Genomic DNA, 23207 nt, shown 5'->3' on the forward strand with positions numbered 1-23207 from the left:
AATTCAGGATCCAACGTAAGTACAGATTTCCCATCAGACGGTCAAAGTAGACTACTTTTCGTCATGTTTCTGCTAATATTGTTAATTCATCTTAATTCATTCATTAGTAGTGTTCACAAATGTGTTATTGTTTAAATGAGAAACAGGGAATAAGACCAGTTTTGTACATTTCTGTTTTGTAGATAAATCTTAATAATCGTATCTGTTATTTTCCCTCCTGCAGTCATTGATCTCACTGTTGAAGACCAGGATTAAAAGTGATTGGATTGGTGACAGCTGACTTTAACTCAGAGGGAAGTCAAGTTTGGACCTGATCCCTGTTGGTGTGGACAGTGTGACATCTGCAGACAAATAGGAGGCGCTGAAGAGTTCCCATGACCACATGGAACAGACGGCAACAGAAATTATATTATATTTGCTGATAATTCAACGTTGCCTTATTATTGAAATATAAATAATACAAGTTAGCTTACAGGAAGATAAGTAAAAATGATAATCCAAAATATCAAGTTCTCTTCATAAAACACCCAAACAGAAATATATAAATACATTTTCGTCTAATTAAAGGATAAAGTAGGCTAACTGACTTATAATTAAGCCAATTAGCTGGAAGTTAACCTAATGATCACCAAACATGAGTCTACAAACAACTGATACTTAGCAATATAACAGGCAAACCTAAAAGATTACAGTATAGAAAATTATATACTGTGTGACAAACACTGGTATAACATAAAAAAGTTACTTTTATGATGTTGAACAAACAGCAACAACAGCTGGTATCAGAAATGATAAGGCAATCCAAAAGTTAGCCAAATACAAAAGTGCTAAAGAGCTTAAACGTAACTTTGGCTGAAAGATATATATTTTGAAAAGAAAATTCGACTGAGGTAGGTCATCAAGGAATTAGTTAGCTGCCAAAAAAGCAGTGACGTTTAAGCCTGTGACTGCGTCACAGTGAGATAAGGGGACGGGAGTCAGCGTGTCCTGGACATGCAGGACTAATACTGTCCTCTGCTACGAGCTAATCCTTCCTGCATGCTTCACCTTTGTCATTTGTAAACAGTGGGAGTCCAATCAGACCTCACTGTTTCTTCATACAGGGAGCAACACATGTTGTGGCAGTGAAGTGGACGCAAAGACAGAAATAAAATACAGGCTTGTACTTTCTACTTCACACCATCACAGCGAAGTTTCCACTTTGTAAACGCTGTTAAGCGTCTCCAGACCTTTGTGTTTTACTCCTTCTTTCCGTCTCCAAACAAATAGATTTGCTTAAGGTGTGAATCGAGAATCCAGCACAATTTGGTCAGATTTAGAGGAATCTCGAGGTGGAGATTTTTTTTTTTCATGCTGCTGATGTTACTTTTTCTAGAGAGTTTTCTAGATAGTTATTACGTCTAAATACTTTGATTCAGTATATTTTTATTTTTACTGTCAACTAAGCAAAACTGATAAAGAGATGGGGCAGACACCCTTAATGTTTATGTTGTATAATACATAATATATTATATATGTATTCTATATTATATGTAATATATATAATAAAGTCCTTTATATCAAACTGGACCTGGTGCCATGTGCACAGAAACCGACTTTGTTGTTGTGCATTAAACAGCAAATTGTTTGAAAAATTAATGTGTTAATATATTTGTATTTTCAAGAAGAAAGGGGAAAATATGTAAACGAATCTAACCATCCAAATATTTCATGACCGTCTTCTGTACTTCTGTGGGCCTCCTGGGGTGTCCCAGACCCACTATTTAACACATCTGCAGAGTTTTCTCACAACTGTGCATAATTGAACCAGCAACACCAGAAGACGTTGTTTTATGAATGGAATGACTGAGGGGCCAATAACGACAAGTCATAATGGTCAGTGAATGGAGGAGATTACCGGAGGTGAAGCCTGGTCTTCTTCTTCAGCCCGAGTCACTGTGAAAGAGTGCAGAGAAAGAGAGATAATCCTCTGGGATCACATCGTACCAGGAATCACTAAGTCACGTCCTCTCCTGCCTCCTCAGTCTCACCACAGTCAGGCAGGACACACACAGGATCACAATCACCTCTTAAAGGAATTGATCTGTGCCCTGCAGGAGATTGGACCGCCAGTCTTCGCTCGAGCCTTAGACGAGGACTCAGTGAGGTCCTGATTCAAGATGGAGATGTTGAAGAATATCTTAAATACCATTGTTTCCATGAAAATCAGGGAGTATGTGAAGGACTACTGCAAGAGGAACGGCCTTCTAACACTGTCTGTTTTTGCTGTGGTGACTGGCTGCGTGCTTGGATTCGTCCTTCGGTCTCTTAACCTGTCCACACAGGTATGGAAATAAGTACGGCGTGTCCTTTATGGATGGTAGACGATCTCCACTTTTACACTCTCTTTCCTGTAGCTGTAGCAGTGACAATCAACAATATAAGAAACATCAATGTAAAATGAGTGCAAATAGCCTTTAGGCTACTGTATGTTTCTTATCGAAAAGTATCGATAATATATCGAAAAAATAGCGGCGAAAAGCAGAGGGAGAAATTGTTACAGTTTAGAAAAAGAAATAAAAATATACTTAGAGTTTTGTTGGGGTTTTTTTGTTTTGTTTTTTTTGTTAATTTAAAGACGATAGTGTTTAGGAAACACAGTGGTCAAAAATTACGAAAAGTCTCCCTGGCCGTTTTTTGCCATCTTCAGGCCACTTGTTGAATACATTTGAATTTTCGGTATAATTCTTTGCTTGTGTCAACTCAGCATGTATGAAATAATGAAATATAATGATCAAATTTGCTAAAAAAAGTTTCCTGCCACATTTACATATCACTTCAGGTGACTGTCACTTCAGGTGACTGTGGTTTCCTCTCTCACACACAGGCCAAGATCTATTTCTCCTTCCCGGGAGAGCTGCTGATGAGGATGTTGAAGATGTTGATTCTGCCGCTCATCACTTCAAGGTGAGACATAAAGGTTAGGATGCTAAAATGCTTTTTCTACACCATCTATTGGGGAAACAGCGGTATTGCAGAGAAAAGGCAGAACTATAATGATTATATAAATAAATTATATAATTTGGCGGGCCAGTTTAAAAAGCTCAACGGGCTGCATATGGCCCCCGGGCCTTAGCTTGCCCATGGCCTAGATATTGAACCTACTGCGTCATATCCTGTCATTGACCTGTAGAACCATCTAAGACCAGTGATTCAGGACATGTAGCTGACACCAAGACCTCTTCTCTTCTAGTCTGATGTCCGGCCTGTCAGCAATGGACACAAAAGCAAGCGGCCGTCTGGGAGTCCTGACCATCACCTACTACCTGTGGACGACCTTCATTGCTGTCATTGTTGGCATCATACTGGTGCTCATCATTCACCCAGGCACAGGTTCAGAGAAGGACGGCCATCATGCAAGTTCAGGGCCCGTCATGACGTCCGCTGATGCTCTGCTGGACCTCATCAGGTGAGAAATATATAATAAATAAATAAATAAAATAAATAATGGTCATCGCAGACGTCCCTCATGTTGAACAATATGTTTTAAAGAATTAAGATAATAAATGTCAATAAGGGAATAATTAGTCCGACGAAATCTGTCACTTTACAAATCCTAATAATCTTACCTATTATTATTGCTATTCAAACATTACAAATAAAAGTTGACTGAAAATACTTAAAAATAAATAATTAGGAAAGTGTGTTACCGTAAGCCAGAAACGCAAAAATATTAACCAAACTACATAAAAAACAAGAAAATTAGCAACAAAAACGCAAAAATATTAACCAAACTACATGTCATACAATGAGAAGAATGAGCAAAAAACAAGAAAATTAGCAAACAGGATATCCATCTTAATCATCCATTAAGACTTCGTGTCATTTAGCCTTAAATGACACAAAGTCTTAATGGATGATTAAGATGGATATCCTGTTGCTTAATGGATGACCTTGATCCTGGGGTTTGGCATCAGTGCTTTATATACAAAAATAAGAGGTTTGTTTAAATAAGCGATGCGTTAAAGAGACAATATATCATTAATTCATAATGGCCGACAGATCAGCCTGACACAAGAAGCCACTTAATCGTCAACCGTTAATCTGGCACTTTCACAGAAGAAGCATTATGTCTGTGTGTGTGTGTGTGTGTGTGTGTGTGTAGGTGTGTGTCTGCAAAGCCATTCAGAGATCCACTAATACCTTCTCCTTAAACCTGTCTATTTAAGGGACCTATTCAAGGGCTGTTCAGTGTCTCAGTTTGTTTGTAAGGCATCAGCAAGGGACCTATTCAAGGGCTGTTCAGTGTCTCAGTTTGTTTGTAAGGCATCAGATTCAATTCAATTCAATTCAATTCAATGGAAGTCTACAGTTATCCTGTGAAAAACATCTGCTGAATTAGCCTCTGCTAAGTGTCTTTCTTTGTTTTGTAGGAACATGATTCCATCGAATCTAATCGAAGCAACCTTTCAGCAGGTGAGATGACGAGAAAACTGTCAGAAATCTGTAATTCAAACTCAATGTTACTCGTTTTGAAAAAAAGGTAACCCATCTCTGTCATTGCTGTCTCTCATCTCAGTACCGCACAGATCTGATTCCTATTGTGCAAAATGCTAACATCAAAGATACTCAGGCCAACTTTGTGTATGTCATGCCTGACTACCACAACCCACGACTGGGCCACCCGGTCTTCCTGGAGATTACACCCGCTCCAGACGTCAACTATAGGATGGTGCCCAGTACAAGCAAAGGCATGAACGTGCTGGGGATCGTCATCTTCTCAGCCACTATGGGTGAGAACCAGACCATTGTCACGGCCCGAATCTCCCTTCCTTTCAGGCAGCATCTATAAACTATATTCCCACCCACCTGTCTACTGTGTATACCCATGTAACTCAGCTCTGTATAGGATAGTAACTCAAACTATCCATTTGTTATTGACTTGTTATAGACTTGTGTGTATAAGTGTCTAGTGACTCGGACTTGAAAACAATCGAGACAAAACTCTTATCCTAACTTCCTTGAGCGGTTTGGACTTTTTTTTGATTAGGAATCCATAGAACCAAATTGGACTAAAGATTTCTTGCATCAACCAGATCTTAAAAAAACACACATGCAGCCTAATTAGATAGTACAGCCATCACATAATTACCCATAAATAATAATAAGTTCATGTTTTTACCCTTTTTTCATGCAAGCAAGTACAAGTACATTAGAACATATTCATATTTAATCAAATATAATTTTACATGACCTGTTTGTGGTTTTATTTTGCATTCAAAATTTATGAAGCAGGCCAGAATGATTGACGCCCGTGCTGTATATCTATCTATCTATAGTTAGTCGTTGATATATTTCCAACAACTCAAGTGTATAGACAAAGACACAGAGGTGATTAAGTCTGATCCGGATTATTAACACATGTGACGTCTGATCTCAGGTCTGCTGCTGGGGAAGATGGGCGAGCGCGGAGCACCGCTGGTCAACGTGTGCCAGTGCATCAACGAGTGCGTCATGAAGATCATTAACGCAGCTATGTGGTGAGACACAGTCAGACACACACATGCACACACATGCACACACACTTACAAAAGTACACTTTGTCAAGCATACACACCAAAAAAAGAAAGACTTAAATACAGCTCAAGCAGCAGAGCTGGATTACGTCTAAATATAAAAGTTAAACAACAACACACAGCCATCAGACGTGTCTGCAGTCACACCAACTAATCTGGGATTACACATGTGGGAATAGCCGCCTGTGGCTGTGGGGTCAAAAGGTGTGGTGCTCAACCACTGAACATAGGTTCAGGTCCCAGGTGTACGTCACTGTTCATAAATTAAAGGAATAATCTTAATGGATTAGACCTTTAACCCAAAGGGCCTAGAAGACGACTGAATGTGACCAGGCTTTACAGCTCTCCTAACGTCACCTCTGCCTCCGTTCTCCTCTGTGCAGGTATTTTCCTTTTGGAATTGTGTTCCTCGTGGCCGGAAAAGTTCTGGACATGCATGACCCGGCTCACCTGGGAGAGAAACTGGGCATGTACTTCATCACGGTCCTGTCGGGTCTGTTTGTGCACGGCCTCATCCTGCTGCCTCTCTTCTTCTTCTTCTTCACTCGAAAAAACCCCTTCCCTTATATCCGTGGTCTGCTGCAGGCTCTTGTCATCGCACTGGCCACGTCATCTAGGTATGGAGCCTCAGGAAATGTATTTATATATATATATATATGTATGTATGTATGTATGTATGTATGTATTTTTATACATTATTATATATATATATTTTGTTTTGTTTTGTACTTCATCTGTATGCTCCGTCCTCTGCAGCTCAGCCACTTTACCAATCACCATGAAGTGTCTTCTGGAGAACTGCGGTGTGGATCGACAGATCGCTCGCTTCGTGCTGCCCGTGGGAGCTACCATCAACATGGATGGAACGGCTCTGTACGAGGCTGTGGCCGCCATCTTTATCGCTCAGGTCAATGAGTATGATCTGGACTTTGGTCAACTGGTGACCATCAGGTGAGAAGACACAGCCAGGCCTGTTTTAACACATACATCTAAAATGACCTAAATCCACCAATTTTTATATTCAACATCTTTGCTCATGTTCCATTAGCATCACGGCCACAGCAGCCAGCATCGGGGCAGCAGGGATTCCTCAAGCAGGTCTGGTCACAATGGTGATTGTCCTGACGTCTGTGGGTTTACCTCCTGCTGACATCTCACTGATCGTGGCCATCGACTGGGTTCTGTGAGTTGGTTTGAAACAATCATATAATACCTCATCACATTAGATCCCATACTTTGCCGGACCTTGATGGAACGACTTTCCTCTCTTCGTCAGCGATCGTTTCCGGACCATGATCAACGTTCTCGGTGACGCCCTGGCTGCAGGGATTATGGCTCACATTTGCAGGAAGGACTTTGAGAGAGCAGCTGCTGCAGCAACCGTCACCACCGCTGCCAACACTGGAGGCAACCCCAAACGGGTGAGAAGGACGATCTCTGGACAAATCACCTTGCCTAGTTTGAAGCACATATGTCAAACTCAAGGCCCACGGCCTGATTCCTGATGTTGCCCCAACAGACCATTACATGCATATGGTTTTCATAAAATAAATGTCCATAGTATAAACTTTAAACCATTTATACCATACACTTTTATTTTACTATTGATCAATAAAACTGTCAAATTTGGGTTAATACTGAAAATAAATTAACAGGTTCTCAACAGTGAGTGAGGTGAATTAAACCTAAACAGTGATATTTAATTGTTAAATTTGTTCTATAGAAATTCAGCCCCAAGGTCAAAAAGGTTAAGAAGTGCTGCCATAAACTCAATAATCTCCCACAATGCAGTGCGATTCCATGACCTGTCACCTGGCATCTTGGGGAATCAAAGTATCAACAAATACTCCCATAATGTCCAAGAGAATATTACTGGTTCAAGTTCTCATTGTTCAAAGGTTGAATTAAGGGCATTTCATATGGACTTATTATTACTAAATCTTCTTTTTCTTTCTCTCACACAGCGAGACACTGTGATCTCCTTTGGCAACCAGAGTGTGGCGCTATCTGATGCTCCTCTCATTGCTCAACGCTGCAATTACATGTTTGAGGTAGATGGAGACACCGTGCTAGAGAAACCGGCCGGTTGCTACAATCTCTGTCAAGTCTGAGACACCTAAAGGAAGATGGACAGTGAACGGACACTTACAAGAGGGGACGATAACCTGAGAGCCCGACAGTCCAGGTTGGCTCAGTGACTCCAAAGAAGAAGAGTACGCTAAAAGGACAAGGAAAGAGACTAAAAACAGAATCCTCTGTCATCGGATTTGTACCAAAAAATCTCAGCTCAGAATGGAGGGAAGAAGGAAATGCACATATTTACAGACACTGGATTGTTTTTCCCCCTGGATACAGTAGAAAATGATGCACTTACAGTGCACAGGTTTACAGGTGCTGAGGCGTCACCACGATGGAGAGACTTTGAGCTGAGCAGAGGAACAGTTAGGATTGAACATTTCAGAGAGAATGTCTGGATATGTGCTGCAGGGAGAAGGTGGATTTAGGATGAAGGATGTTGGAGATTGAGCTCCCAGGAAGGAAGAAGACCTACAGGAGAACGATGGATGTAGTGAACCAGGACATGAGGATGGTTGGTGTAACACTGGTGGAACCTGTTACAAAAACAGGAAAATTGTTGAAGGGTTCATTTTTTTAAAATGGTTTTGTGTTGCCTTAAACTGATCTTAGATTAAAAATATTAGACTGTGGTATTAGCTGAAATATCATTGAGTATATAACACATAACCTACATACTAGTTACTCTGATCAAATCATTTTCTTAAATGTGATACTTAAATTTTCCTTGGTGTTTTCTAATAAAATAATGTTACAATTGGCTTTTTATTTTTTTATTTTCAACATTTATTCATAAACTGAGGTTTCATCTGAATCTCATATTGTCTTAATTTCCCTTTGGCGCCCTCTACCTGTACTAGTAGGGAACCTGTTATGAACTTGGTCGATATTTAATTTAATGAAATAATGCATAAATAAATACTAAAACCAGATCGTGGTGTATCAACATTCAGCCTCCAGAAGGCAGTATAAACGATTTAAGTTTACACAGAACAGGTAAAACCCTTTTTCAGGTGTCAGTGTGGCTCAGAATGCAAAAGCAATATTTGAGCAATAACTGTAGTCGAAGTTTGAAATTTACTATTGTTGAAGGATAACAGCTCTGTTGAGCTCAAATTTTAGCTCAGCAAATAAGATCACAGCGCTCCCTGCAGGTGACGTAGAGTAATGTTGCACCCTTTTCCTTTCAGGTAAATCTCACAGGTCCTCTTACAAGAAGACTATTGCACCATGATTTTGTTGAAATGTTAGAATACATTTAATGAACTTTAAACTCACTGCCGATGAAGATTGAAACAACAAACCAAACAATGAAAAGAAAAAAAAGAAAAGAATAATACACTGTTACTGCTTACATTATCACATTAACGTCTGCACCTTCTGACATAAAGTTCTACTTTAAACACTCCACATAAATTAAGGCAGAATGCAGTTCGTTCTGACTGCCCTTAGAACAAAATCCACTTGCATGGTTCTTCAAAAGTCTCACTAAATTCTGCAAAGACAAAATCTGTAGAAAAACAAATATGAAACTGTCGAATCTTTCCTCCTGCTCGGAGCAGGTCACCAAGTATTGCACAAAATAGTTTAGACTCTGACACCACAAGAAAAAAAAAATTCAAATTCAGAGAACTTTTAAGACCAAGGTCTGTAACTGCACTAACGTAAATGATGAATTATTAAATACTAACTTTACGCAATGTCTGGTCTAGTGAGTCTTAGAAAGAACAAACGTTCCCTTTGTAGGAACCACGTTTGGAAACCAGGTCTCAGTGGAACCTGGTAAATCTGACAGAATGAGCGGCCTAAATGTTATGAAAATATTTACATTTTTTCCAACCTATTGGAGAAATACATCACAAAAAAGCATTCAAATTTATAAAATATCTCGGAAGATCGACATTAGAGACTCAGTAAGAAAACAAAGTAGGTCTAAAGTCTAAACACTTTCAAGTTCATCTCTTTTTGATGTCAAATCTATCAGCGATCTGTCTGAAGAGCCAGAGATATTAATACATTTTACTGTAAACATTAAAAACACCAATTTACAACCAATGAACGTAAATGAAGTACCTTAGAGTTATACTATACATATACTGCTGTAGTGGTTTACAATTATCAGAAGTTATGCTTATTCAAATATTTACATTTTTTCCTTTAAATAATAATAAACCTAGACCTACAGTTGGTCCAAATCAATATAAAATTTAAATGTTTCATTCTAATACAATTGACAAATTATAGTAAAAGGGAAGTGTCATGTCAATTAAAGAAAGCCTTAATTTTCAACTAAATTCTGATATCGACATCCAAATTAATGTGTGAAATTATTCCTGTTTTTACCAAGTGAAGGATTTTTTTTTCCCTCAAAAAAGTAAAACGAACCAAAAAGAAAAAAAAAAAGAAACAAACCAAACAAAATGTTCATCAAAAGAAAAGAAAATTTAATGGTTTACGTTCAAAAACAACCAAAAACAAACGGAAAAAGTGAGAAAAGAAAACAAATCAAAACTAAAACTCCCTAAGAAAAGGCCACCGATCTGTCTCCAAACTTGAGAAAACGTAAATAAAATATGTAAATGAAACCAGAAAAAAAAGAATTCAAAAAATAAATCATAAAAAACAAAAATACAGAAAGAAAAATAAAATGAAATAAACAAAGAGAAAAAAACAGAAGTCTCGACGACGTTGCACTCAAAGGTCAAATCTTAGTACCTCTTTTAAAGTAGTTTGTGATTATCTGGGTGTAATAGTTTGAATCTCTTCCCATTTTTGGTCCATATCTATTATTTGAAAGGGGATCACATCTGAAGAGAATTTACATTAAAACAATTCATACAGGGACAACGAAACCCAAACTACAGGGTTTGGGCTCCTGGCATGATAAATGTTAGGGTAATAAACAGATGATATCCACAGCCACCTAAAACCACAGCATTGGTTCTATAGCGTAACGGTTACCACACCTGCCTTAGATACTGAGAGTCCTGGGTTAAATTCCCAGAGGAAGCACATGTTTGGTGCCTGCTGGGGGCAGCATGTTAGCAGCGTCTCTGCTATTAACACAGGAATTTCCCAACTATGGGATCAATAAAGTCAAATTTATTTTATTATTTATTAAAAAGTGCTTTCCTTTTCAGACGGATGAAGATGCCGAACGCTGCTGCATGTCCGTCCTCTGGATGATTGTTTAAGGCATCTACAGATCTACTCACGATGGAGTCCCAGGACAAAGCACTGCTTCACAAAACCACTGGCTCTGAGCAAAACTCTTAGCAGCACACGACCCACTACAATCGGACAGATCCACTGTTATTCACAGACCTTTTTTCAATGTGTCTCTTATTTTAATGCACTAGTGACCTGACAGTCTTATATTTCTCCCAGTTACACATGCGACTGCTGGAGGAGCGATGCTGTAAGCCACGCAGGAAACAACAATAACTACAATGGGGTCGCCAAAACATAATCTCATCTATGGCACCAAAATGACAAGCGCGAACTCTGGTTGTGACACAAATGTGACCCCGATTATAATGTGAACGTGATCCATCCCTAACAAAGTCAATATTTTTCAGATTTTTTTTACGCCGATTTTAACTCTACCTTTGGGATATCATGGGCGTTTGTACTCTCACTGAATGTTAAAACCCAAGCCCCTAGTATGATGATAAATGAGAAGGAAAAATATAATGTAAATTCGACAAAATAAATCAACTTTACACAATAGAAGGTGCAGAAAAGTGAACATATCATTTAACATGTTTTACACTTAAACCCAGATGAGGGGCCAAATTTTCCAAACTCCAAATTTAGCTCTAAAGTTACATCTGGTAGAGCCCCACCCATAACCTCCACCCCTACCCCTCTACACCTGATTGTCCTGCTCCCTTTACTTGTGGCCCTTGTTGGTCTTAAAGGACACTTGCAGTATCTTGTCCCCGAGCCGGTAACCGTTCAGACTGCCGATGGCCACAGCTGCCTCTTCGTAGTTGGTCATGGTAACGAAGCCAAAGCCTTTGCACTTGTTTGTGTTGAAATCTCGTATCACCTTGACATTAGTGACGGCACCGAACGGGCCGAACATCTGCCACAGGATGCTCTCATCAGCTTCCTGGCCCAGGTTGTAAACAAAGATGCACCACCCAGAGGCAGAGCTCCCTTGGACGCTGACCCCTCCCATGCTGCCCATGTGGTCAACACCCATAGGGGAAAACCTGGAATGAGAGGCTGTGTGATAACTTTGTTTGACCAATTAGTTTACACCGAGTTCAGTTCAAGCCACACTCACCTAAACCTCTGCGCCTGGTGATGTAAGGGACCCCCAAAACGCCGAGACTGGTTGTGATAGAGCTGAGAAATCACTTGGGTGTTCTTGACTTGGTTTGGGTTGGCGGCAAACTTCACCGTCATGGGTTCAACGGCTCCAGGTGGTTTTTGGCCATTCAGGTTTTTAACGGCATCCTCTGCTTCAGATCGCTTGTCAAACCGAATAAAGGCAACTCCACGGGACATACCTGATTAAACAACACGTCACGTCACCGACCAGTGAATTTAAAAATGCTGGAAAAGAAATCTGACTGTTTTCAACATATAGTTGTTTTGAACGGTGCAATCAATAAACACCATGAATATTTGGTTCAAGTTTTCCTGTTTGTCCGAATTGTTCTTCAGATTTTAAGATTGCTTTTCTTAACATATTACTGTCAGGTAAGAGAGTTGTGACGACAAAATTTGTGTCTCCTAAGGAACTGGACTATGTTTATGATCTCGTGGTTTTGTTTGTTTATTGTTATTACAGTTGAAAACATCCATTTCCTTTTCAATACACTTCAGAATACATATAATAAATTCTCCATAAAAAGAAAATAAAAAAGTAAAATATTAAAAAGCAAGGAAGTCATTCACCTGTCGTACCTGTACCCTGATCAACAAGTACCCGGGAGTTAATGATACGTCCATAACGTGAGAACAGGTCCTCCACATCTTTCTGGGTCATGGACTTTGGCAGGCCGCTGATGTACAGGTTGGCATCTTTAATCATGTCAGAGCTCGGCCGTGCATATGAAACCTGGAAACAAGAAGCACCAATCACATGATTACAATTCTGACAAGCAAATATTTTAGATATTTCAGACAAAAGACACTTCTTCTAAACATGTCACATAATCTACCTAGGAGTTGATATTTGGTCAAGATATTTATATTAGCTGTGTCAAAATTGTTGACACTCATCATTCAGTGTCTTTTTGATAATTTAAAACAAACCTTAAGTAAAAAAATTTAAAAAATGGAAAAAAGAACAAACTTAAATGAAGAATGCCTGAGTACAAGAAAAAAAACAATAAACAAATGAAAAAAAAACATAAAACAATATTAAGTTCATTCAATTTCATCCCTCAATGCAAATAACAGTGAAAATTAAAGTGGAACTCAACAGAAATATTGGGTAAGAGTTAGTGGGCTGTAAAGGCAGTATCATTTTCTCAAGCTAATATGTTTTAGCTTGTTAGCGGAGCCACAGGAAGCTTATATGACATGACATCTTTGGTTTGAGTATTGTAGAACACCTTATAGCACGTTACCTTGATAGTTTTGGACTGTAGCCTTAGTCCATTCAGTGTACTGATAGCTCTTTCTGCATCATTAGGGTTAAGATAGTTAACAAATCCGTACCCTAAACTGTGGCCTAGAGAAAAAAAAGGAAAACAATAAAATAAAACAAAAAAACGTAGTATAGTTCAAAAAAATCTGCAAAACAAACAAACAAATAAATAAATATTAAAAAAACAAAACAAATCTTAACATTGCACGCTTCAAAACAACAAACAAACCAATTAACAGCGTCGGGTTGTTTTGGAAAAACTCTGTTACTGAAACAGTGAAAACAGTATAAAAGAGTCCGGTTGTTTTCAGATTGTCATAGGTCCACCTATTCATAGAGCTGCAACATCTTTTGCAACCAGGTGTATAAAGTAAAAACAGTTGACCTGTTTAAGCAGCAGTCCAGTCTGTCATATGTCGAACCGCATTAGAGCGTAGTATACCTGCGACTTTGTCTCGAATCAGCTTGGCGGACTCCACTTCTCCGATGCTGCTGAAGAGGCTGCGCAGTTCATCCTGCGACATACTCTGAGGCAGGTAGTTCACGATCAGGTTCGTCTTTGCATCCTTCCCCTCGTCCCCTCCCATGTGGTCTTCATAACCGTTTGACATTTCATACACGTCCTGCAATTCGGCCAGTTGTGCCGAAAACAAAAGAAAGATAAGCACATGCAGTATCCAGGGAGAGAGGGAGAGGGAGTGATAGAGAGAGGGTGGGAACAAGGACAGAATACTTCAACAACTACAGCTGTGAGCCCAGACAACCCAATCAAGTTGACCTGATTACGATCAAATAAAACATTCCACTAGCAGTCACAACTGCACTAGTGTCCTACATGCAACCTTTCCTTTAATTTATTCTCCCATGACCTCATAGCCACCCTGCAACCCAAAATAACCCCATTATGTCACCAAGTACAGCATACAGTGTGTACAGTGAGTGCAACAAAGACAAGAACCTAACATCATTCAAAACAAACAGTCAATGGTATGTGAAATATATTAAGCAGCTACATGAGCAAAAGAGAGAAAGTAGAAAACAACATGATGCAGAAGTTGTGATATATGACAGACAAGTCCTAATCAGGCAAATTATTTTGGTCAGAAAACAGTTTAGTAAGTATGTCTGTTTTTACAGATCAACATTTCCAAAAAGCTACAACAATTCAACACAACTGCCTGCTTCCACCTATCATAAAAGAATTGGCTGCAGTAACTCCTTATGGAAAAACCCAGTTTTGCCACTATAGCATGTAAATACAGACATAATGCTGCTGGTTTGAATTCCACTGAGTACAGCAAAGTTACCCATCTCAAGGAGAATAACAACCAGCCAAGTGACACAAAGACAACAGAATAAAGGGCCAGAGGTCGTATTCTCCCTCTTTGATAAACATTTTCTTCGGCCTAGGTTGTGCTGTGCATTTTACAAACCAAGTGCTATTGCTGAACACAAAAGTAATCAAATCAAAAGTAAACACTACACACAGAAATCAATTACCACATGTTTACAAAATGTCCGTTATATTAAACCTAATTGTTTCTGCTTGCCCTTTAGCACAGTGTACTGTGGGAGATGTTAGCTGAAATGGGAAGCTGTCTGCTACGGAACTTGACAGAGGTCCATTCATGCAGGAGAAGGGCAGTGATTGTGTATTCCGGTGGGTGAAAAACCCTATCAAGAACTATGAAGGAGGGTGTTCACATGGGAAAAGCACAAGCTTCATTTCCTTTACAAAATCCCATGCCCTTTACACAGTTTCGTTATATACACCAGAGTTAGTTAGTCTTTTTTTCTAATTAAGCCTGACTTTTATATTGATATATTGAACGTTAACAACAAAATTATTTTATTTGCTGAATGTTAAACACTTGAGCAGGGGAAACCATTTATCCCTCTTATACTCACTTTCAAATACTCAATGTGTCCACGACGAACTGCCATGAAGACACTTCACTGCTCCTGAAGCTGTGGTTGGACACAAACACAGACAAAAAAAGACTGAAGTTTCATTCATAAGAACATTTTCCTAGAGAGAACTGAAGCTAAAACAAGAGACTCTGACTCAGGATTAAATTCAAATTTCAACTCCAATATTATACTTTCTCCACAAATGTTTTATAGTTCTGTAGATATGTTAACTGTTGTTTAATCAGCTAGTAATTTTGTTGGTTGACTATGGAAAATATAATACTCAAGTAAATAATATCCCCAAACAGAATATTTTCTTGTCCACAAATTATTAATATGACATTATCTACAGTAAGTCAAGCCAATGCATTGATCTGGTGCTCAAAATAATAATAAAAAACATTTATTTTATTGTATTGCCCAAACATATTTAAATGACAAATTACATAACAATATTGTTGCATGGCGATATGAATAAAAGCGACTGTGTCCCCTCTGTGGGTCCCGACCCAGTCGTTGGAAACATCACGCTGTTGAAAACGCGTGTTAGGCCAGATTAGCATCACTAGCATTAAAAGATTAACTAGCTCCTCTGGGACGGAGTCAAACACATGTCCCACCATGCTTAAAGGAAACAATACTTGGCAGTATTTTAATGCTAAACGTTTTCGCATAACAAAAAAAGAAAAACGTTCATTCAGTTGTTTGCCGCTAATTACATGGCGAGCTGGTAGAAACCATTTTAGAAATGACATTTTTATTTCCCTGCGTCCGGAACGCAATGGTAGAAGTGGCAGCGGCCTTCTAACGGGTCGCGAAGCTAGGCTAAGTTAGCCAAAGCTAACAGCCCGACAGCGGTGGGTGACGGACACAGGAATAAACCTTCGCACATACGTCCTGGAGACATTTGAAGCATTTGCAAAGCTTACCAGCGTACCGGAGGCGGCGTGCGTTCCTGCCTTCTTTCCCTGTGTTTTTACGTATTTTGCAATTTGCGTTTATGACGCTTTCTTTTCCCTTAGTAAAAGATTACGTAGAAGGTTACCAAAGGAAAGTGGTACGTACGTACGTAATTACGTAATAAATCCAACTACACCTACTCTATATATGGTCACACCCCCTAGGCTACGGGAGAGTTCAAAAGAGGTCCAATATTGACCCAAACGTTGTTGATTCGGTGACCTAGGTGCGTTTAGGAATTGTTTCTAAGATTTTTTTTTTTTTAGTTTCCCCTTGCTTTAAGTGTCTGATTATCATGTTTGTGAATATAATTTGAAAATGTGTTTAGTAAATTTGTGGCTATTTGCATCTATTTGAGCCATTAACTTTTAAATGTAAATGGGTTTTTTCCCGTTCTATTTCTTCTATATGCTTTTGTATTGTTTCTTGGCCAGGACTTTGTTAAAACATTGAGTCTCAACTGACTAACTTGGTTGAATAGTTTAAAGTTTAAATTTATATATAATAAATAAACAAATTATTTATGTTTGCTTCTGTTGTCTATTTTCTATATGTTCTATTAATTATTTTTTTCAGGTTTTCATTGTTGTAAAATATAAGAATTTCTTACATTTTCTTGTTTTTCTGATACCGCCAACACTAGCTGTAACATATTTGTGTCTTGTTTTGGTAGGCAAATCTCACGTACATTTCTAGCTTGATTAAATGAAAAAACAATAAACTAATGTACATTTAAATTCATTTTTATGATTTTTGATTTGCGTTTTTTTCCACTTGCCACTTACCATGAAGAAATTAAATTTGATCAAAATGATCAGAGAATGTAAATTGTGAAGAAAAACAACACAATACAATACAGTACAAAGAGAAAACACCTAAGACACTTTCTTTGGCACCTCAGATTTCTCAGAGTAGCAAAAGTTCCAGATATAGTGCAAATAAAACGTGATTTTCTCATTTTTCCAGCAATTACTGTCACAGATGATGTGCAAGAATTTGATAAACTTCAATTTTCCAAAACACTTAAGTGTCACATGTATGGCTTCAATCATAAGTAGGAGTCACATTAACACTCCTGCTGTATGTTGACACACTGTCAAGCTACACAATCAGCGCACAACACAGAAGTGTGTTCTGTGTTTGCTCAGTATGTGATATTCGATATTGGCATTGTCTTCCATTAGCTGCACCACTGTCAGATAAACCAGAACCTGCATGGGAGACAAATGGAGAATGGGAGATAAAACAGTTAACGACTTGTTTAAATGAAAAATATTCCTGGGCAAGGGATTGAAACAAGTATGCAGTTAATGATCCTACACAAATATTACTGTATTTTAAATGTTTCAAACCTCTGACAGAAAAACAATTAGTCCACCCCAGTAGATGAAACTCAGCACAAACTGAAATGCACTCTCTAGCGCCACCTGGCAGCCCTACAAGGTATAAAATGAATAAATATAATTAGACCCTTTTGCTGTTTTCATATTTTTAATTCGCAAATTCACAGTTTGCTGTAATACCTGAGAGTAAAGATACCATGGATTGTCAATAGATCCATTGCAGAATTGGAAGCTCGAGTTGCAGCAGCTGTGAGGAACAAAGTGTCCTCCAGTCTGGTTGAACCAGAGGGTTTCCCTCCAATCCCTGTAGCCTGTGATACCACAACAGCGCAACTAGTAGCAATCACAACAAAGAGTAGAGTCAGAACTTACATCAGTGCAAACCCTAAAAAAAGAAATGCATATGTTTAAAATACATATTTTATTTAAGTTAAAAGTCACCTCAGTCAGGTTGTTGATAGATGGGATAGTGGCTAAAACTCACTATTAATTGTTACAAATATTTCAATATCGTTTTTCATGGTATGGAATGCAATAACCTTTTTGAGGTGTGCAAGAATCTGCAGACTTTTAATGTGTGGTTCATTTATCTAATCATATCACTTTATGGTGACATTGTCGGCGGTGCACAGCTCCTTTCGCGTGGGTGCTCAGGGCTCACAGTACCCAGACAGAAGCAGCATCACACAAACTCATTTCCTCTAACTAACTTTTCTTCTATATTGATACCATAAAAAAGTAGGATAAATGTAGTGTAAATAGTACTGGTGTGACCACCTTTACGCTGCCCAGAGAGCAGTGTGTGGGCACAGTGCCGTGCTCAGAGCATCTCAGTGGTACTCGAACCTGAAGCCTTCCGGACCCACGTGCACTTCCTTAACCACTAAGCCACCACTGCCCCTAGAAAGTACTAGTATTGTATTTTCTGTTGGTGCTGACGTATATTTCTACCACAGAAGCCAGAAACTAAATGAAAATATCAAAACTTAGATGGGCCTTAAAGCATTGTTGCTCACACACATTTTCCTGTGTAGCATCCACAGCTCGAGAGATGTCGTCCAGACTGCTGCCTGTATAGTTGTGAAAGACCTCAGCCAAGAAAGTCATCTCTGAATCCAGCTAAACAAAAAGACAGAACCTACACTATAACCGTGCATTATCATTTTTACATAATATTGGGGAAAGTGGTGTGGCGGTGTAACACGAGTACCTTTCCAGAATGATAGTAAGCCAACGCCGACGCAGAACTTTGAAGACAAAAGACCACAACTAAGAGAAAAACAAACTGACAGAATGTGTTGTGTTACTTCAAACCCAAGCCGTGTTCAACAGGTGGACAGCTTTTTAATACATGTTCACAGGTAACCTCACCAGTCCCTGCAGAAAAGTAGACTCCTTGACACTGAGCCACGAGCCCAGGAGCCCACAGACCAATAGAACAGCAGTGCTGGCCAGAGTAAGGACTGCTGGCATCGTGATGTCGTCCTTAGGGAAAAACAAGCTGTACTCATTGTACTTCAGCAGCAGGTAGCCTCCACTCAAGCCCACCACCAACCCCACCACCTGTTAAAGAACATATATAACAGACTATTAGACTTTTGGCAGCAAATACAGACATCAAAAATATATTTGTTTAAAACACACACACACACACACATACACAGGTTTAGTTTTGAAAAATTAGATTTGATTTAATTAAAATTTAATTTAATTTATATTTTTAATCATTTAAATACTTAAAATCCTTAGTGTTCTTATAAAGATAATGAATTAGTAACAAAATATTATTAGTAACAAATAATATATTTTTCCGGGGGAAATGACAATGACATGATTGACCAGAACAGTGTGTTCACAGAGTCAGTGTTGTTACAACACAATTGGAGACATCTTAGGAATAATCGTATAAGTTCTATTTCCTGAATCCTTACGTAAACAACAGCCCGTCTTCAGTGTTGCCTACTCACAGCACTACTGAGTCATGACGATCACATGACTTCCACTCTGCGAAAGAAGTCCAGGCAGGAGTTCTCTGTGACTTTTCCCCCCCAAAATGTGTAGTAATTACACGTAGAAGACTGTAGTGTCACCTACCCACAGAAGTTGACTGGACAGCTGCAGCAGTGTTCTCAGATGGTCGCTCATTTTCACCGTGTCGAAACCAGAGAGGAGCGGGTGCCGGAGCTCCAGAGACGAGCCCACCAACAGACAACATTCACGGGAAAACTGTACAATGATTAAAGAGATTAAGAGGAGAAAGAGAGCGAGAGGGCGGGTCACGGTTCAGTTTTTTTTTTTTTTAATGTGACAGCAGTATTTCCAAAGTTGCCAAACAAAAGAAAGAACGCGGAAACGTCCGTTTGCCACAAAAGCTGTTTGGTTACTGTAAATCACCCTGATTAGATTATTAGCACGACACTTCAACGAGGAAAAAAATCAAAACAAAATCACCATATCAGCTATACCCATGCAGTCAGGAGTCATTTAGAAAAGGATTTTCTCGTATAGAACTCGGCCTTAGGCTTTGTTTAATAATAACAACAATAACAACAACAATAATAAAGATATAATGTCTTATTCTGGTGGAATGTTAGCTTTTTCTGTTAGCTGCTTTGTATCCTGTCTAAGAGTTTGTTGTTTTCAGTACTGGTATACCTACCAATACAAACCTGGTTTTGTACTGTATTTATTAGTACTTATTTTGCAGCCACCTGTAGCACTCCACAGAAACGTCAACCTCCTCCGTTCATTTGAGTGTGAAGAACATTCAAAGAATCTTCCTCCTCCTCACCTCAACTCACTCATCACTAACGAAATCATTCTTCTGCTCAGTACACACTCGACGTCTCGACAGAAGACAAGAACCCAGAAGACCTTCATTGGAATTTATACTAAATTTGATTTTTTTTTAATCAACCGGAGAGCAGTGGATTTATTGTTGGATCATAATAATTTTACATTTTTGATGAACATGGGTGGTTTTTGTTTCTAGTTTATCGTGTATAGGAATAACTATACTATAAATATATAAGTATAACACATTTAAAAATGTAATATAATAATAATAATAATGCATTTTATTTCATAGGCGCCTTTCTGTCACCCAAGGACACCTTACAGTGAATACAAAGATGACAACACAGCATTAATGTTGTGGGGGGATAATGGGTATCCCATTATCATCTGTTATTTGTTCAATTCTAATTTTAATTATCTAGGTATAATAAATCATATAACAATAGTGTAACTACAGACATTTAACAGCAGCTTGCAAATTATTAAATGTCGTTTAAATGTAATTTTGACTGAGTTTTCTCTCAGTTGAAGTAAAAAAAAGCCAAAAAAAAGAGAGAAAATTTTATTAATTTATAAATTGAACATGAAACTGAAAAACTTCTCAGGTTAATAATAGTGAATTATTATTTTGTATTTTTATTGAAAACAGTGAATGTTTCCGTGTAGAGAGGCAGGTTTACAGTGCGGGAGGTTTTTGTACGACGGTTTCATGACTTTGTACCACTGTGGCTCACTTTTGGTGGAGGAACGAAACTCATCCTTAACTGTAAGTACGAGATCACACTGTTTCACTGCGACTGCACATTTGTAATCACGTATAAAATACTAATTTCTACCTTTTTTGACCTTGTTTGTTTTGAGCTGTATATTTCTATTATCAAGTTACTTTGACATACTCATATTTACTGTTGCTAATAATGTTTTTTAAAAATGTATAGCACAGTTTTTATTTAATTCATGAACGTAACATGATATTTTTGCAATTTGGTAGTAACCTAGATTATTGATTGTTGTTAATTAATATTTAAAGGCAACTATTGTTTTACTTTAAACTGGAAAAAATACTGTAATACTTATTTAAACTATTTATCAAAATTCTCAAACAGAGAAGCAAGAAAATAATTATGTGAAATATTTGGAATAAACCAAGTTTTTGAGCGTTTTTTAAAAAGTAATATTTTAGTACTGTAATTCTTGTTGCCATGTGACTGTAAAGTGAATAATATCCAGGCTGTGGCATTCTTGCATTTAAACATTTCAAAATAACATAATATCAGTCTTGGAATAGAATAGAAATGTCTTTATGGTCAGAAGGTTGTCCCTCTGTCTGGGAACGGACTAGAACGAGATTATTCACCTTAAATAATCCTACAACAGGCTACACCTGTGGCTCGGGTGCCACATGCGGCTCTTTGCCTGGTTTCATGCGGCTTTTACATTCATGTCGAATTTTATGTTTGTGTTTTTTAACACTATGTGAATCTCATGGCGATGGGTGTTAGAGAAAACCAAATTCGCACTGATGAAAAAATATATTTTTAAAAGAGTGTCCATGTATGTCATGTGGCTCTTTGCAGTAACACAGTAAAACAACATGATGTTCACCGTTTAATCGTATTAAAATGAGGAAAGAGGAAGTGAAAGAGACGCATGACAAAGTTCGACTGTAACTGTCAGAGTAAACAGAAATCAATCACAAACATGTCTGTCATCATTTATCTTCAATTTCCTGTTCGTGCGTGTCTTGATCCCTGTGGTTGTTGTTGGTGTAAGACTGAGTTCTTTTTAACCATTTTCTCCTCTTTTATTTTACTCCCCTAGTGGGTACAGTAAAGCCCACCCTGACCGTCCTCCCTCCCTCTAAAGAAGAGCTAGCGCTGGGCAACGTCACAGTGGTATGTGTGGCCAGTGAGGGTTTTCCACCAGAGTGGAACCTGGGTTGGAAGAAGAATGGCGGCGCCATCACCTCGGGGCTGTTACTGTCTAGCCCGGAGCTCCAGTCGAACGGCCGCTACAAAAGGAGCAGCACCCTGAAAATGACTGCAGACGAGTGGAGAAATGCAAACACGGTGAGCTGTGAGGCCACCCTGAAAAACCAGAGCCCCGTCACTGCAAGCCTGGAGCCAAATAACTGCTCCGATTAGAGTGTCGGCATCACTTCCTGTCTGAAACCATGCTCTTTCTACTCTTATTACGCTTTGAATCTGTCTGCAGTATTTTATAATGATTTTCTGCTTCACTTTTTACTTTTAAGCGTTTAATATGAAAATAAACTCATCAAATAAACAACAACTTTGTTCAAATTGTTGTCTCTGGGTTCATTTTTTTAATAAATTAAAGATTTGCCCTATTTAGACGTGTATAGATCGCCCATCATCAGGCTGGGAGTGTAAACCTGTGCGCAGTCACAGTGACAGATGGGTTCATGACGTGAGTAGGTATCCATCAGAGATCAGCTGTGGGCCTCATCTTGTTTGCGTTTGTGATGAACAGATAGACGATTGAGCGCAAAATCATGGCATTTGGACTTCTCACAGTGAAAGGTCAGTGTGAACATGTAAGATATGTGGTCAGGTCAGTGGAAACACAACGATTTAACGTAATGAAACATAATAACGTAATGTGCAAATGTCCAGGGTCAACAGGGGTCAGGAAGGTGAAGAAGAATGTGAGGCCAAGGAGAACACAAATAGCCATTTTGTTTTATTGTGAGTGAACAAATGCGGTTTGGGCTTTTGCCTTACAGCAAGAAGGTCACTGGTTTGATCCCCAGTGTTTGCTGGTAGCCTGTAAGGACTTTGCATGTCGTCCGTGTGTGTGCTGTATATTGGTTTTATCACGGTGTTCTGGTCATGACCATGAACAGGATTGATACATGGTACGGTTGAGGGACCAGGGTTGATTAGTTTGGGTCAGACGGAAAGAGACTTATGGATGCCGTCATGGGGAAAACCAGCCAGA

General features: G+C 38.7%; 4 protein-coding genes across 8 annotated transcripts in view; 2 read left to right on the forward strand and 2 right to left on the reverse strand.

Annotated features, from left to right (window-relative positions):
* The window catches only part of slc1a8b (solute carrier family 1 member 8b), an 8669-nt gene extending 647 nt beyond the window's left edge, over window positions 1-8022 (forward strand). Inside the window, exons 2-12 of the mRNA XM_008310605.3 lie at window positions 224-2324; window positions 2867-2946; window positions 3233-3448; window positions 4413-4455; window positions 4559-4772; window positions 5420-5519; window positions 5939-6172; window positions 6312-6506; window positions 6604-6738; window positions 6832-6976; window positions 7520-8022. Coding sequence (XP_008308827.1) covers window positions 2160-2324; window positions 2867-2946; window positions 3233-3448; window positions 4413-4455; window positions 4559-4772; window positions 5420-5519; window positions 5939-6172; window positions 6312-6506; window positions 6604-6738; window positions 6832-6976; window positions 7520-7666 — 1674 coding nt within the window. The 5' untranslated portion in view covers window positions 224-2159 and the 3' untranslated portion in view covers window positions 7667-8022. The remainder of the gene's footprint in view (window positions 1-223; window positions 2325-2866; window positions 2947-3232; window positions 3449-4412; window positions 4456-4558; window positions 4773-5419; window positions 5520-5938; window positions 6173-6311; window positions 6507-6603; window positions 6739-6831; window positions 6977-7519) is intronic.
* LOC103379387 (immunoglobulin lambda-1 light chain-like) overlaps window positions 1-22549 on the forward strand; it is a gene marked incomplete at its 5' end in the record, with an annotated part of 23386 nt that extends 837 nt beyond the window's left edge. Inside the window, 2 exons of the mRNA XM_025059941.1 lie at window positions 20977-21012; window positions 22068-22549. Coding sequence (XP_024915709.1) covers window positions 20977-21012; window positions 22068-22390 — 359 coding nt within the window. The remainder of the gene's footprint in view (window positions 1-20976; window positions 21013-22067) is intronic.
* Window positions 9821-16228, reverse strand: elavl1a (ELAV like RNA binding protein 1a). 4 transcript variants are annotated; one of them, XM_017034698.2, is made up of 7 exons: window positions 16077-16228; window positions 15145-15204; window positions 13679-13859; window positions 13217-13320; window positions 12549-12702; window positions 11923-12148; window positions 9821-11848 (listed from the first exon to the last, which is right to left on the reverse strand). In XM_017034698.2, exons 2-7 carry the CDS (start codon window positions 15178-15180, stop codon window positions 11524-11526), a joined length of 1026 nt encoding a protein of 341 aa, XP_016890187.1. In that variant the 5' UTR covers window positions 15181-15204; window positions 16077-16228; the 3' UTR covers window positions 9821-11523. The 4 variants fall into 4 exon arrangements, with proteins under 4 accessions (XP_016890187.1, XP_008308815.1, XP_016890183.1 ...); XM_008310593.3 differs by having other exon boundaries at window positions 13679-13871; window positions 16077-16226; XM_017034694.2 differs by having other exon boundaries at window positions 12540-12702; window positions 16077-16223.
* On the reverse strand, window positions 16886-19690 carry tspan37 (tetraspanin 37). Of its 2 annotated transcripts, none has more exons than XM_025062555.1 (7): window positions 19545-19690; window positions 18822-19013; window positions 18661-18735; window positions 18471-18569; window positions 17631-17783; window positions 17460-17543; window positions 16886-17318 (listed from the first exon to the last, which is right to left on the reverse strand). In XM_025062555.1, the coding sequence occupies exons 1-7, from the start codon at window positions 19593-19595 to the stop codon at window positions 17217-17219; spliced, it is 756 nt and encodes a 251-aa protein (XP_024918323.1). In that variant the 5' UTR covers window positions 19596-19690; the 3' UTR covers window positions 16886-17216. The 2 variants fall into 2 exon arrangements, with proteins under 2 accessions (XP_024918323.1, XP_024918324.1); XM_025062556.1 differs by lacking the exon at window positions 19545-19690 and adding an exon at window positions 19382-19449.
* Window positions 22550-23207: the final 658 nt, after the last annotated feature.

Source organism: Cynoglossus semilaevis, chromosome 1 (genome assembly GCF_000523025.1).
Source record: "Cynoglossus semilaevis isolate Cse_v1.0 chromosome 1, Cse_v1.0, whole genome shotgun sequence".
In the NCBI taxonomy this organism is placed as follows: Eukaryota; Metazoa; Chordata; class Actinopteri; order Pleuronectiformes; family Cynoglossidae; genus Cynoglossus; species Cynoglossus semilaevis.